The sequence below is a fragment of the Lynx canadensis genome, chromosome A2, assembly GCF_007474595.2.
Source record: "Lynx canadensis isolate LIC74 chromosome A2, mLynCan4.pri.v2, whole genome shotgun sequence".
NCBI classification, from domain to species: Eukaryota; Metazoa; Chordata; class Mammalia; order Carnivora; family Felidae; genus Lynx; species Lynx canadensis.
This window is the reverse complement of record NC_044304.2, coordinates 81762264-81778204: the sequence shown is the minus strand read 5'-3', so window position 1 is coordinate 81778204 and position 15941 is coordinate 81762264. Positions and strand designations below refer to the sequence as shown.

The 15941-nt window shown below is 35.6% G+C and overlaps 1 protein-coding gene across 1 annotated transcript in view; it reads right to left on the bottom strand.

Annotated features, from left to right (window-relative positions):
• PHTF2 (putative homeodomain transcription factor 2) overlaps positions 1-15941 on the bottom strand; it is a 128361-nt gene that overhangs the window by 16660 nt on the left and 95760 nt on the right. The window contains 3 exon segments of the mRNA XM_032592385.1: positions 5789-6007; positions 11592-11747; positions 13516-13702. Coding sequence (XP_032448276.1) covers positions 5789-6007; positions 11592-11747; positions 13516-13702 — 562 coding nt within the window.

The window sequence follows — 15941 nt, the reverse complement described above, 5'->3', positions numbered from 1 at the left end:
GAGCCCACATTAGCTGTAGAGATTACTTAAAAATAAAATCTTTAGGGGCGCCTGGGTGGCTTAGTCGGTTAAGTGTCTGACTTCGGCTCAGGTCATGATCTCATGGTTCGTTGGTTTGAGTCCCGTGTTGGGCTCTGCACTGACAGCTTGAAGCCTGGAGCCTGCTTCAGATTCTATGTCTCCGTCTCTCTCTGCCTCTCCCCACTCACACTCTGTCTTCCTCTCTCTCAAAAACAGATAAAACATTAAAAAAATTTTTAAATAAAATCTTTAAATAATAAGTAAATAAATAAATAAATAAATAAACTTCAAAATAGGATGGTTGGGGATTAAAGACAGCAACAAAATTCAACACTAATCTTTACCTTATCAGATATTCATGAGAAGTTAAAACATTAAAAGATTAGACCCAAAATGGGATGAATTTACATTACAGTATTATTAACTTATTTTTATAACATATTTCATTAAAATAACTTCTAACAATGAGTAGAAGAATCTACTATAGTTATAGTTATTCTCTGAAGGACAGAAATGTGATTAAAATATGGTAAGTTTTTTGAAAACTTAAGGAATTATTTTCCTGTAGGGAGAATAAAATTGCATTGATTTTTTTTGATTAAAGATATAAAATAGTCATTCATAATACGTAAGAAAACAGATATGGGAAGTTATTATCATTCTGAATCGAACATTAATTTTCTGCATGTAAAGCTATATATACCAGGTTTACTATAAGCAGAATAAAAATTGATGAATAATTACAGGCAAACCGTAATGCCACTAGCCATATTATTAGCAAAGTTCTTTTACATTTAGTTTACTTGACTACGAAAAAGTTTTCTCTAAAAATTTATCTTTTCCAAGATATGGTATTCGGTATTTTAATATACACTAACCATCATAGCATATATTTCACTATTGGAGAGCCTTCAAAACTGTTAAGACACTAGTTATTAACTATCCACTTAATTCCACAAAATATTCTAACTAGGATAAAAGTTATTTGCTTTCCACGGAAATTTAATCATTATGAAACAACATGGGCTCAAAGGCTAGGAAGAAGAGCTAGAAACTGAATGCAGAGTGTAAAGCCTGGAGAGACAAGATTTCAACCACTGATTTACAGGCTTCTAATCTTTTTAACTCTCAGTCTGTTAACAGTGAATTAAAGCCTTCCCAATTACATGAAGCAAGGCATATCAACGACAGAAATAGGAATTCAAGAAGTTCACCCTCCAAAAGTATTCATTTTGCCCAGTCACCTTTGCAGTTACTTTACTTAGCATTTGATATCATCTTCCTATTTCTAGAAAGCCAACAAGTAGGAGAAAGAGAGCAACTAGAAACTGGTGAATTTAAAAAGAGTTAACTGGGAAAAAAAAAAAAAAAAAAAGAAAAACCCAACCCAACCCTGTATCTGTGTGTGTGAAATATATTCTGAAACCACAGTCTTGTTGCAACATGTGCTGTCTACAGTGTATGAAGAGCAGCATTACATGAAATGCTTTTTCAGAAAGGCTCAAGGAAAACTGAGTAATTCCATTTCATAATTTTATCATATAGGTTCTTCTTGGTATATTTTCAGACTAAAATCTGGATCCTCATTCAAAATCTCAACTGCTTTGTTTCATGTTCATTCAAAACTGCCTGAAAACATTAACATTTAATTGGTACCATGTTTTATTTCAAGTAAATTCACCATGACAACCGCTTTACTGCAGTTTCTACCTGTGGGAACTGTACCCATTAAAATCTGGCTTCACTTACTGCAAAATGAATTTCACTTGAATATGGCCTCATACTTTATTATATACTCAGCCACGACTGGGGGAGAGAAGTTTTCTGCTGTAGAAATGTTTCAGTTACTATTTCCAAAGAAAATAAAACAAACAATAAAACAAAACTACAGATTTGGTGACATCCTGCCTAGAACACACAGATTCAGATGCTCATTGTTTCTTCGTAAGGAGGTATTTTTCAGTTTTGTTTTGTTTGTTTTATTTTAATTTTTTTTCCAACGCTTATTTATTTTTTTTAAGACAGAGAGAGACAGAGCATGAAGGGGGAGGGGCAGAGAGAGAGGAGACACAGAATCGGAAACAGGCTCCAGGCTCTGAGCCATCAGCCCAGAGCCTGACGCGGGGCTCGAACTCCCGGACCGCGAGATCGTGACCTGGCTGAAGTCGGACGCTTAACCGACTGCGCCACCCAGGCGCCCCTTTTTCAGTTTTTATGGTGGGCAGAAAACGGTCCTCCAAACCCAATACAGATCTTAGTCTAATAAGAAAAAACTGGTAGCTTTTCATTAAAGGGAGCTAATTTCCATTACATGGCTACTATTAAAACTGAAGATATGAGCTCATTTTTTAGAAGCCTGAGAATAAGAAATGTGTGTAAAATCAAGTCTTTAATCTGCAAGCAAAACCAATGTAAGTCTGTGATACTGTAATTAATATGCAGAGTAGAACATTAAAAATCGTACCAAAAGGAGCAGAGTAGGGGATAGATTTAGGGCCAACTAATTCTGTACAGCATTCTTTAAAAACAATTTGGAATGCTTTGAAAAAACTGTATTTCCTTTCATTCATTTACTCAATTTTTGTTAAACACCTACTAAGTACCAAGCACTGTGTGATACAACTATGAGCAAAAGAACACACAGTCCCTGTTTCTATGCCTCTGATGGTGTCACTGGGAAAATAGCTCACAGGCATTTTCCTAAACTTCAATTCCAGCTCTCTGCCCAGTGACTTAGATGAATATCCAGGTGACTCATCCAACAACCTATTCTCATGGATTGTTTCTTATTTTTTGCTTCTTAAATTCCAAGGACCTTCAGCTACTCCCATGGCCATAGTCTGGGCCTTGTCAACACACTGAATTGCTCGACTTCTCATCTTACCAGGTCTCACAAACCTTCAATTCTAAAACACTTCTGAACACACCTATCCTTCAGTCTATCCCCTTCTTGGTTTCATTTTCTTCTCTGATATCTAACATTGTTTGGACTCTTAGCATTTCCATTATTTCATGGTCTCCTGTTCCTTGAATAACAACTATTTACTGAGCACCTACATTGCGTGACTTTGGGTGTGTTATTTAATTCTGAGCCTCAATTTTCTCATCTATGAAATAATATATAACCATATATAAAAGATACACTACACTGTTGTAGGTTGTGAAAATTATATGACATAATGCTTCTAGATTACTATGCACAGTGCCTGGCATGTAGTGAATGTTTTTTAAATGTTTGCTTTATTGATTACCATAACTGTATTTCAGAGACTATCACACAACTGTGTGGATTGAGCAATCACAAATTCATGGTTTCAGATTCCATCTGGGCCCTCACAATATGGCAGTGTGACTCTTAATGTGTTCATTGGCTTGAATACATGCACAAACAAACTCTCTTCACTTTTCACAAATGATAACTATGAGCCGTCACCACCAATTCTATCATCTCACTTGTTGTTAACAGACCTCCTGGCCTCCTGCACTACATTAGGCAATAATCCTTTCATCATCTTACTAATTTTTCTCTGTGCACTTACTCCTCCTATTTCAGCAGAAGATGTGTTCCCCTTCCTATCAAAGGCAAAACTTCCTAATTATGGTTCCCCTCTAGAATCCTAAGAAATCTCATTCAACAACTTCTTCTCCTGTATCTCTTCAGTCCTTCCCTCCTGGGTTTCCCCTATGTACACAGGTGCTCAAATATCTCACATCTTGGGGGGTGGGGTGGGGTCAAAACATTCCCTCAATTCTATTTCTCCATCTTTTAACAATGTTTATGGCTTAATTTGTAGCCCAAAGTTTTAAATTTTAGGATATTTGAATTATTGATTGCCTCATTTTGATATTTGAATGTGTTTCTTGTGTTCTTCTTTAAAAAATTCTTCTCTTACCAAAAGTAACAAGAGATTTTTTCTCCTATATTTTCTTGTAACATTTTAAGGTTTTGTTTCTTCACATTTAGGAACTATCTGGAATATATTTTTGTATATGAATAATCATTTGATCTATAACTATATACTGAAGAGTTCATTCTTCTCCCAATGGTTGTAATGCCACTTACGTCATATATTAGAGATCCATGTAACATGCACTACTTTAGGGTTTTTTATTCTGTCCCATTGGTCTGTTTGTTTATACACTGCCTTGGTCTGCTTGGGCTGATATAAGAAAATACCACAGAATTTCTATGGCTTAGAAACAACAGAAGTCTATTTCTCACAATTCTGGAGGCTCGAAGTCCAAGATCAAGGTGCTGGCAGTTTTGGTGTGTGACGAGATCCCACTTCCTGGCTCAGAGACTGCCCTCTTTTTGCTGTAACCTCATAATGGTAGAAGGGGCAAGGGAGCTCTCTGGGGTCTCTTTCATAGTGCACTCTACATATTCATGAGGGCTCCACCCATATAACCTAATCACCTCCTAAAGGCCCTATCTCCAAATACCATCACCTTGGGCTTTAGGTTTCACCAAAGGAACTGGTGAGTGGGTGGGGAGGGCATAAACATTCAGTCTATAGCAGACGCCCATAGCATACTATCTTTATTACTATATGTACTTTCTAAGTAAGTTTTTATATCTGGTAGGGAAAGTCTCCCTGTTGTTCTTCAAACTGCTTCAGTTATTCTTGACATTTTGCTCTTCAATGTGGACTTTAAATCAGTCTAAGTTCAACCAGACAGACAAACAAACATAACTGGTGGAATTTTGATAGAAAAAGCAGTGATAATGGACGTCTCTGAGTGTTTCTGCCTTTAATAGAAACACTTCTAAAATCTCATCATTATAGGTTTTTTAGAAGCTATAGCTCTTTGATAGCTACCTTTTAGTGGATTAAGGAAGTTCCCTTCTACCTCTAATTTTCTAAGAGTTTAGTTGTTGGTTTTATTTTTAGGATTTGATGAAAAGTTAAATAAGAGAAAGAAGAGGAAGAGTGAAAATTTTAAATAACCACCGTGTTTCTGGACTGGTGAGTGGATGGATGGAGATGTCACTCACTAAGATTTTGAGTCCCAGAAGAAAAACAGATTTATAAGGAAGATGGGGTGTTTGGTTAAATTTGAGATACTGGTGGAACATTCAAAAGAAGATATGCTATAGAGGTGTGCTGTCCAATATGGTACCCTATTCACATGTGGCTATTCAGTACTTGAAGTGGCTAGTCTAAATAAGTTGTGCCTATCAGGGCTTACAATAGATTTTGAAGACTTAGTATAAAAAAGCAAAGTATTTCATTAGTATTTTTCACATTGGTTGTAAGTTGAAGTGAAAATATTTTGAATATACTGAGCTAAGTAAAATTAAAATTAATTTCACCTTTTTAAACATTTTAAATGAGGCTACCTGAAATTTAAAATTACATATGTGATTCTCATTATATGGGCTCTTGGGAGATATAAATCTGGTATTGAGATATAGATTTGTGAATTACAACCTTATAGGTGGAGTTAAGGCCATGAGTGCTGGTCTGACCATGAAGTATGCTGAGGGAGAAAAGGACTAATGCATCTAAAACACAATTTGACTTACAAAACTCCATTTACCAACAACCTCTCAGTAGCAACGTCAGAGACACAACCATAATATAAATACTGAGATTCTATGTTCCAATGAAGCCAGACTACAGCTCACATAAAAGGAAAAAAAAAAAAAAATCACAGGAATATTACTTTAATTGAATGTAAGCTTTTTCTTTACCTCTACAAAATTTGTACATACATTCAAAAAGCTGGACTGAGAGCCCCAAATAACCCAATGCTGTAAACTAACCTGATGAAAAGGGTCGTCTCTATATTCTTTTTTCACACTTGGATTAATTTGAGGATTTTCCATATCTGTCTCACTGGTACAAGATGACCGGCACTCTGCACAGTGTAACAAGTCTTCCCATAATACATCTTCTGTTTCAGATTCTGGCCTTGTACTCTCAGAATCCTGTCTGGAACTTGAACAGCGAGAGCTGCAACTAGTACCCGATTTAGGGGCATCCTGAAATCAAGATATTCTTTGACATTAATACAATTTATGTACCCTTTCCAAATCAAAGGATTCTATCAGAACCATACTTTGCTACTTTTTGCTGCAATGACAAGTACACTGTCAAATGACAGTGAAATAGAGAGCAAAACATTAAAGATATATATTAGTGTTTAAGGAGTAACAGAATTTTCTTATTATCAAAATCTATTTGATTTCACATCTCAGCTCAAGTGTTATTTTGCATGCAAAGGTTGTGCTTGTTTTCTCTTAAATTTTTATACAAAGTTCAGAATTCAGGCAAGCAAAGACCAGCCTAAGTTCATATGAACTGCATGGTCAATGAATATTAACCAACTTTAACTGATGTCTTTAACGTATTTTGAGTATTAAGAGTATCTTCTTACTCTCATTTTTTTTTTTTTTAGCAGTGGATCTCATGTACCTACTGTTTTTGTTTTTCAAACAGAAGTTCAAGAAACTGATGTAAAACTGGTAAATAATCTATACCAGGAAGATAACTACCAACTCATGTTTTTGAGGTCATCTATGGTACAAAAGTGAAACCTAAAAGGTAGAAGTTACATAATTTCTAATCAGTTTACTTCTTTTCCTAGGAGTTGTTATTGTACAAAATAAATATTCTGAGTAAAAGTTTGATTTAATAATTGAAAACGGAGTGCCTGAGTAGCTCAGTTGGTTAAGCATCTGACTCTTGGTTTTGTCTCCAGTCATGACCTTATGGTTTGTGAGATGGAGCCCCACATTGGGCTCTGCACTGACAGCGCGAAGCCTGCTTGGGATTTTTTCTCTTCCTCTCTCTCTGCCCCTCTCCTGCTCATATCTCTCTCTCTCAAAATAAATAAGCTTAAAAAATAATTCAAAATAACTTTTACTGAATAAAGAATGGTAATCCTTACAGCCAAGTATGCTGAAATTTTCACATTTATTTTTAGCTATCCTATGTCGTCACTAAGACTGTCAATTTAACCTTTAAAATGTTTTATGTGTATCTCTTTCTCCTTCTCATGCTATCACCAGCTTTTATCATCTACACTTTGTTTGCTATAAAGAGGCTCCTAACTGACCCCTATCCGAAAGGCCTTCCCCATTTTCCAGATTAATCTTCCAAAAGTGCAGCTTTTTTCCATTCCTCTGACCAAAGTCCTTCTGTGACTTCATACTGCTCTCCTGGATAAAGTTCAAATTCCTTCACCAGCATGACTGTCTTCAAATGTGCTATTCTTTGGACTTTGGTTCTCCACTTGTCCCCTACCACAACCTCTCCTCCAGTGACAAGGGGCTACTCCCCAGCCCCTAAACCTGTTTGCTCTTTGCCACTCTAGTCTCTAATTATGTTCCTACCTTGTATCCTACTCTCCTTTACAACCTACTCAACCAAGCGTCTGGAAAATGCCATCTGTATCCCTTTCTAGGTGGCTTACCTTGTTTCTGACCCTTAGTTTAGTCTTCTACCAAGGGGGAATAAAACCACCTATCTTAATTAAAGAGACACTGAAAATTAAATGAGCACTGTAGCTTTTAAGAAAAACCAGGTACAAAGCAGGGCCTCCACATATGTTAGTTCTGGAGCCTTCTATTTTTTTTTTAATTTTTTTTTTTTAATGTTTATTGATTTTTGAGACAGAGAGAGACAGAGCATGAACAGGGGTGGGTCAGAGAGAGAGAGAGGGAGGGAGACACAGAATATGAAACAGGCTCCAGGCTCTGAGCTGTCAGCACAGAGCCTGATGCGGGGCTCGAACCCACGAACTGTGTGATCATGACCTAAGCCGAAGTTGGACGCTTAACCGACTGAGCCACCCAGTCGCCCCTGGAGCCTTCTATTTAGAGTGATCCCTTTGTCCCTGAAGTGAGGTATTATTATTTATTTTCATGACAATAAATTTTACATTCCTATTCAGCATCTATAATATTGTCTGTTATTAAATGTTCATGTACTTCATATTCTCAAATAAGTCATAACTCTCAATTACACTGTAAGTCAATGAAAGACAAAAACCATTTTTTTGCCACCCTCACCACAAGTTAACAAAATATCTTGAATGAATGAGACAGGTTATTGATAATTAATTTACTGATATTAGAATGGAGCACCATGAAAACACATTTAGTGTGCTGATTACGGATTTGTGGGAGAATTATATGTTCAAAAGAGAAGTAAAAGTGTTTTGAAAGAGTTGAGCAGGAAAGTAAGTAAAGAAATCAAAATAAAAAAATACAGAAAGAAAAAAGGTAAAAATCAGTCTGCTTTGTCTTATAAAAAGCACTCCAAAAATATATGATTCACTAATGCCAACCAGAATACTTGAAGCATAAGCAGTTTTCATTACAACTGTTTTCGTTAGCTAGCAAGGCACAGAATGCATTAGGAAACCAGTAATGGCTAGTTTAAATTTTGTGATAAAACTAGCTAATTATCTATCATTAATTTCTGATGTAGATTTGCTAATCAGATACAGAAATGAGTAACAGGATTAAAACCCTGATGATTATTTAACTGAAACTAATGGGTGATTTTAGGGATAAGAAAATATCTCTAATTCTTTACAGATGCATTTTGCCAAATACTGATTAATAAGTGGGCTACTTTACAAATGTAAAATCTAAAAATTATGGTCTATAACTGATTACATGCCAACAGAATTTTGCCTGCAATATTTAGGTGATTAATGGCCACTTTGGATTCCGCTACAAATTGCTGAATAAGGGCTAAAAATTAGAAATTTCTGAATTGAAGAAAACAGCTCAAGTTAATAGCTCATTTAATTTGGTTTGCTCTGCTCATTTTAAATCATTTTAGACATTTAGCTAAAACTGAGCATATAATCAAATTAAGGGGAGAAAAAATATTTATTATAAATGCTTTGTGCCAGGCAATTGTGCAAATCTTATTTAATCCTAACAATCCAATGAGGCTTGTCTCTCTCCACTGTACAAATGCAGAAACTGAGACTCAGAGAAGTTAAATAACTTTTCCAAAGTCACTTAAATATTCTGAGTCCAAGCCCACAGTTTCTTTATTATGACTGCCATCAAAACTGAAACCTAATTTTCAATAGGGAATAAAAACTGAAAGGTATTTGTAGAGTTAAACAAAGCAGGATGGGGCAGGCAACTGGGCAAATGCCTAAAAGAAGGTATCAATTCCACAGGACATTCCCTATGCCAGATAATCAAGTAACTCTACCACCATCTTCCCAACAGGAGACTAGAAGAAGACAACCAGATATACATAGTGGATAGTAGAAAAAGGCAAGAAACTGGGGCAGGAGTGGGGGTGGGAGAGTTGAGGGGTGGGAGGAAAGAAGTTAAGTGAAAGTCTACATACTGAATGACAAGACCACCTCATTCCCAATCTCCTTGATGCCAAACATTACGGCAGCCTAATATATCTACCACCCTATACCACCAAAGATTGGATGATTCTTCCTGAAAACTAAAATCCCCTAAAAAGTGTATCTATAGATATTGACATTCGAGAGCCTTATAAAAATGGCTGTATCCCTAACCACTCATTTTATAGTGAAGACCACCAGTTCCACCCAAGCACAAAGTGCTTCCCAAAATGATTCCTTTGTGCCTCACCCTGAAAGAAAAAATATCACCAGTAATTTGAAAAGAACAGAATAATAATACATAAAGAAGTAAAACAATATTACAACACTATGGCTATCTGTCTCAATTTTACTTATTCAAAGGAGGTTTCGTTTTGCTGTTTTTTTTTTTTTTAATGTTTGTTTGTTTTTAAGAGAGAGAGAGAGAGAAAAAGAGTGCAAATGGGGGAGGTGCAGAGAGAGCAGGAGACACAGAATCCAAAGCAGGCTCCAGGCTCTGAGCTGTCAGCACAGAGCCAGATGCAGGGCTCAAACTCACAAGCCATGAGATCATGACCTGAGCCAAAATCAGATGCTTAACCAACTGAGCCACCCAGGCGCCCTTGTTTTGCTTTTTTAAAATACCCTGTGAGGTTGATTTGAGAGTCAAAATTTTCTCGAACCGAAATGTAGTTTTTAAAGAGATTTTTTTTAAGTGTTTATTTAATTTTGAGAGAGAGAGAGAGAGAGAGAGACAGAGAGACAGAGCCCAAGCGGAAGAGGGGCAAAGAGAGAGGGAGACAGAGGATCTGAAGCTGGCTCCATGCTAACAGCAGAGTCCAATGCTGAGCTCAAATTCATGAACTGCAAGATCATGACCTGAGCCAAAGTCAGATGCTCAACCGACTGAGCCATCCCAGTGCCCCTGAAATGCAGTTTTTAAAATATGTTCTAGTCTAAAGCTCCTCACTTTACAGATAAAGAATCTGAAGACAAGATTTTATTTTTAGGTAATCTTTTACATCATTAAACAAAGATTGAAAACAATCAATGCCGATTTGCTATTTATCAGCCTTATTTAACCTGAAACCTGGAAGATTTTAAGCAACGTATTTATTTAAAAGTTAAGATCAGTAGAATATTGTTCTGCCCTTCAAGAATCTCAATAGTTCAAAATATAGCTGCAAATCAAGAAGAGCAAAGATTATGGGGTGAAAACAGTACCTCCAAAGCCAAATAATTTATTCTCTTAGAGAGTGGAGACCTCTTTCTGTAAGAGGTCCTGAAATCCGTTCTAGTACCAACTGACTTCTAACGATACCTAGTGTAACACTGAGAAATTAGCGAGACTGAATTTCACAAGTATATCAGATGATCCAGGTGAACAGGTGATCCAGGTGAGCAGACACACTGGCATTAGTGTCTGCCTAATGGCAGCCACTGAGAGAAGAAACATAGCCACAGTCACCAGCAAGATTAAACAGAGCTACAACCACAGAGAAGAATGTACAAACAAGTAACTCTTCTAAGCTTAAAACAATCAAGGTATTCACACTCACAGCAAGCATAATATATTATTTTTCAAAAGTATAGCCCTAAATCATCCAGGAAAAATTCTAATATAGTCTAAAAAGAGGAGAAGGCAATGTATATCAAAAAGTGACACAAGTGACATCTGCCTTGAAGTCAGGTAATGAAGTTTTCTGTCCTTAGAATAAAAACAAAATACAATTGAATGAAATTCTTTTTCTATTTAAATAGTTTCAAGAGATGTGAAAAAGTTGGAAAAGGGTTTAGAGAAAACCAAATATTAATAAAGAAAGAATCAAAGAAGAAAAAATAATTGAATTTTATACTATAGGAAACTCAATAACTAGTAATAGTAACATGAAAGTCATTTGGAATGATAACTCTACTATAATCAAGAAGCTATAAAGCCTTTCGTACTGTGAAAAAGACAAACACAGGCGTTCACAGATTCTCTCTCTAGGATGGTTGTCTTTAAAAGCAAACAATGAACTGAATGTATGAGAGTCTTTGGAGAAAATGCACAAAATGAGAACAAATGTGTAGCTATCTATCATGTGTGGAATACACAAATCCAAAACTGCTACTCTATAAACCCAGGTCATATAACAAGGTATTCATACTGATGGGATATATTTATTTCAGTAATTTTATTCAATTGTTGAAAGAAGCTGTAAATTAGTAACATATAAGTAAGTATGTATACATATACATAAGGACAAAGTATATACCTCATTAGGGTAATGTTTCTTATAATGGTGTGATTTTCTGTTTCGAAGAATGCTCTCAGAAGTCCTGTCCACATGACGGCGTAACGGATATCCTGTTTCAGGGCCTTCTTCACTGGAGACTTCATCAGAAACATTTGTTATTGTCCTTTGAGTATCCTAAGTTGAGAGTACAGGAAGAGACTTATTGGTAGTTTATGACTGAATTTGTTACTTTAAAACTGTAAGAGTTTAAATTATACATACATACACATATGTCTTCAAAAACCTCAAAGTGATTGATTAGTATTACCTGATTTTCTTTAAAAATGTCTTAAGTTAGTGACTATACTGTCATTTCAATTTTAAGAGTAATTCAACAGCTATTTGTCAAATACTGTCCTATAAAATTTCTGCTCACAAAAGGATGAGAAATAGATTCGAAAATTAAGAAATATAAAATAGGATAAAAGAAGAACAGAGACCATTTTTTTAAAAGGAACTGAGAAAACCGAGATGAACTTATTATACTATTTCTACAAACCCAAAATGCGGTCAGTTATAAGCCTGACCTGGTTTAATAATGGCTTATGAGGCAGGGGGAAGTGAATGGCAGTTGTATGTATGTGCATATCAGACAGACAACGTTATGTCCATACCAATTTGTAAGAGACATCCAGAGTTTGGAAATTCTGAAACTGGGAGACTCCAGAGCTTTAGTTTTGATTTTCTCAATAAACTCATATAACTTTAGTAGGTAATACATAGCTAAAAATGTGTTTGAAAGCGGCAGGACTAAAAACTTATCTGGTGAATGATGATAGTGATGTGAAGCTCACAGTATTAAAGAGCTAGATGCTTCCAAAATCTAAAATCAGAGTAAGGGACTCTATTTCACTGCACCCCATGGTATTTATTGTATGCTACTGGTACTGAAAATACATGTATTGTCAAGTGGTAACACATATTTCACTCAAAACCCAAAGAACCAACATAAATGTTCATGCTCACATTCTATATGTAACAGAAGCAAGCATCTTTTAATTTGGCCATACTGTTTTATTGTAACAGTTTTTTAAAGAAAAAATTACTTAACAAAAAAAACTGAAAGAAACAAAGAGATATAATATTACAATAGGCTTTGTTACAGTAAATGCTGGATTTCTTTATTATTTTGGAAAAGTAAACAAACAATTGCTATCCTTAACAAATGTCATCAATAAGAATTTTTTTTCAAATTAAAAACAAAACAAAACAAAACAAAACAAAACAAAACAAAACAGAACAAATGTGCTGACACCAAAGGTAATGAAATGAAAAACAGGTAATATTTTCTTATGGAGAACATGGATGGAAAGCCGCATTCCTAGTTCAGTTTCTAAAATAATTTAAATGTTCCATTCAAAACAAATTCTCACACACACAGAGAAATGAAGAAAGAGAAGGTAGGTTTAACAAACATCAGTTATAAATTATAAAGTGCTTTAACATTTAAAATTTTTTTTCATGTTTTTTAATTTATTTTTGAGACAGAGACAGAACATGAGCAGGGGAGGGGCAGAGAGAGAGGGAGACACAGAATCTGAAACAGGCTCCAGGCTCTGAGCTGTCAGCACAGAGCCCAACGCGGGGCTCGAACTCACAGACTGTGAGATCATGACCTGAGCTGAAGTCAGATGCCCAACCGACTGAGCCACCGAGGCAACCCCAAGTGCTTTAACATTTTGGAAAAATTGGAGCCATCAATCAATTCAGAAGGTACCAAGTTACACTAGCAATCAAATTTAATCAAGTAACTTTATTTTCAGCTTTATCAGTGTGATTTGTAAAGGCTACAGAATAAATTCTGGAAAAAATACATACTTCAAAGGTGATTCCAATGTCTAAGTCACTTTCCATCAGCTGATAAAAGATCACACAAACAAACAATTTTAAAAATCACACTTACTTTGCTGGAAATGTTCCTCAGTGTTCCTGTGTGCCACGTTGTCTCTTCTGGTCCAACAGTTTCACACTGAGGTTCATGGCTTTGTATTCCCTCCTCACTGCTTTTAACAGTTTTTTTCCCTTCAAGGGATACATAGCCATTGTCAGTCTCAGTTGATTTATCAATTGAATTCTTCGCTTTCTTTGATCTAAAAAGAAGAAATTGCAGAAGCATGTTATGTAGACCTAGCTTATTTTCATGGGTTACTGATAGAAATTATGCCCTGTTAAAAATTAAATCTGGTAGTTATTTTTCAGAATTTTAATGGCTATCTTATTTTTTACAATAAATAATTTAGAAATAGAATACCTATCATAAAAAGTAAGTCAATAATTGTCAATCAATGTCCTAATTTAGCTTACTTGATTGGTTTTGAGGTCTTAACAAATATCAATTCTAAGAGACATGCCCTAACTTATCAAATGATTCTTGATTAAAATCACTTGGTCTTTGTGAAAAATCTATGATCAAAATTTTGCCCTTTTTATTACAGTTAATAATATATTTAAAGTTTTATTTAAAAACTGTTGCTAAGGGTCCTTGGGTGGTTCAGTTAGTTAAGTGTCGACTCTTGATTTCAGCTCGGGTCATGATCTCAGGGTTGTGAGATCGAGCCCCAAGTTGGGCTTTGCACCGACAGCACAGAGACTGCTTGGGATTCTCTCTCTCCTTCTCTCTGCCCCTCCCCAACTTGCGAGTGCATGTGCTCTCTCTCAAAAAATAAACTTAAAAACAAAAAACAAAAAAACTGTTTCTATAATTATTAAATTGTGACTGGTGGTTTATCTTGGTTTTAATACTTTTGCTTACCCCAATACTTTACTATTAGTATATAAATAAATATCTCTGATAAATTCATTGTAGTACACAAAGGAGCCGTATGACCTTTTGTAGCATAAAAATATGTGAAGAAAGGGAAAACTTTATAATACAAGTTTCTGGGCGCCTGGGTGGCTCAGTCAGTTAAGCATCTGACTTCGGCTCAGGTCATGATCTTGCAGTTCACAAGTTAGAGCCCCGCATCGGTCTCTGTGCTGACAGCTCAGAGCCTGGAGCCTGTTTCAGATTCTGTGTCTCCCTCTCTCTCTCTGCCCCTCCCTCTGCTCTCTTTCTCTCTCTCTCTCTCTCAAAAGTAAATAAACATTTAAAAAAATTAGAAAGAAATATAAATAATGGAAGAAGTAGACGTGAACAACGCAAAGAAAATAAAGAAGTAACCTCTTTCACCCACTAGAAATACTCTGGAAAAAATATTAGCATCATGTAGCCATTAATTACCTAAAAGGCTACCACTGAAATTCTTCACTTATAGGAATTTAATTATTTTCAATACATAAAATACAACATGTAAAATAATAAACAAGACTTTTTGATTAACAGGCCAATGCTTGAGGAGTCTTTTTCAGAAACTCTCAGAGACTACAGAGGGTGAAAGAATAGCTATCCAAAAGAAATAGCAGAAATATAGTGGAAGTCCCACACAAAATTAAAATGTGCTCAATGCAGATTAAGCCTAAATTATTAAGCCTGTATTATTAAAAAGCAATTGCATTTAACTTTATTTAAATAAATCCCCTTGAATTTTCTGCAGAGTATCAGATTTGCAGGAAAAAAATTATATTGCTTTTTTAAAGGCCAAAAAACAAAAATTTTTTAAATTTCTCAAAACTTTTTAAAACAAAAGTTTTTAAAAATGCACACAAAAAACATATCTTTAAAACTATAGTTAACTCAGTCATATTGGAATCTTTTAGAACTTTGTAGGACCTTAGAACTCACCTATTCTAAATACTCATTTTGGAAACAATGGATCAGAGATATAAAGAGATCTAAGTAATCTAAGTAACTTATATAAGGTGACAGAACTAGTTAGAGGCAAAGCCAGCACTAGAATACAGACCTTCTGACTATGAAGGTAACTATATTCTCCACACTACCTCCAAGTGCCTCCTCTTGGGGAAATTGCCTGATAGGATTTCTTAACACACTCATCAAAGCCTAAAAAGCTTTTGTTTTATACAAACAGGCCTCTCTTCTTCCTGATCTTCTCCTGCAAGGTTACTAAATGGTACAGACCACACTTCCCATAAGCTTCGCAGATGTCTGATGCCTTCTAGTCATTCAGAACACATCTGCATAGAGTTGCAAGACTCAGAAGCCCAATCTCCTGACCCTTTTCTTTCTATATGACCCTAAGAGATGGAGAGACCAAGGGAATGAACCATCGAACAAAGATCACTTAAGAGTTACAGAGGGAAGGAGGAAAATGGATTAAAGTAGGGAGGAGAAAGGGAAAACAGAAGACAAAAGACGCAGAGAAAAATGTGTGACCCTCTCTGCCTCAGGAATAAAGTGATAAAATCATGTTATTAATTGTTCCCTTCACA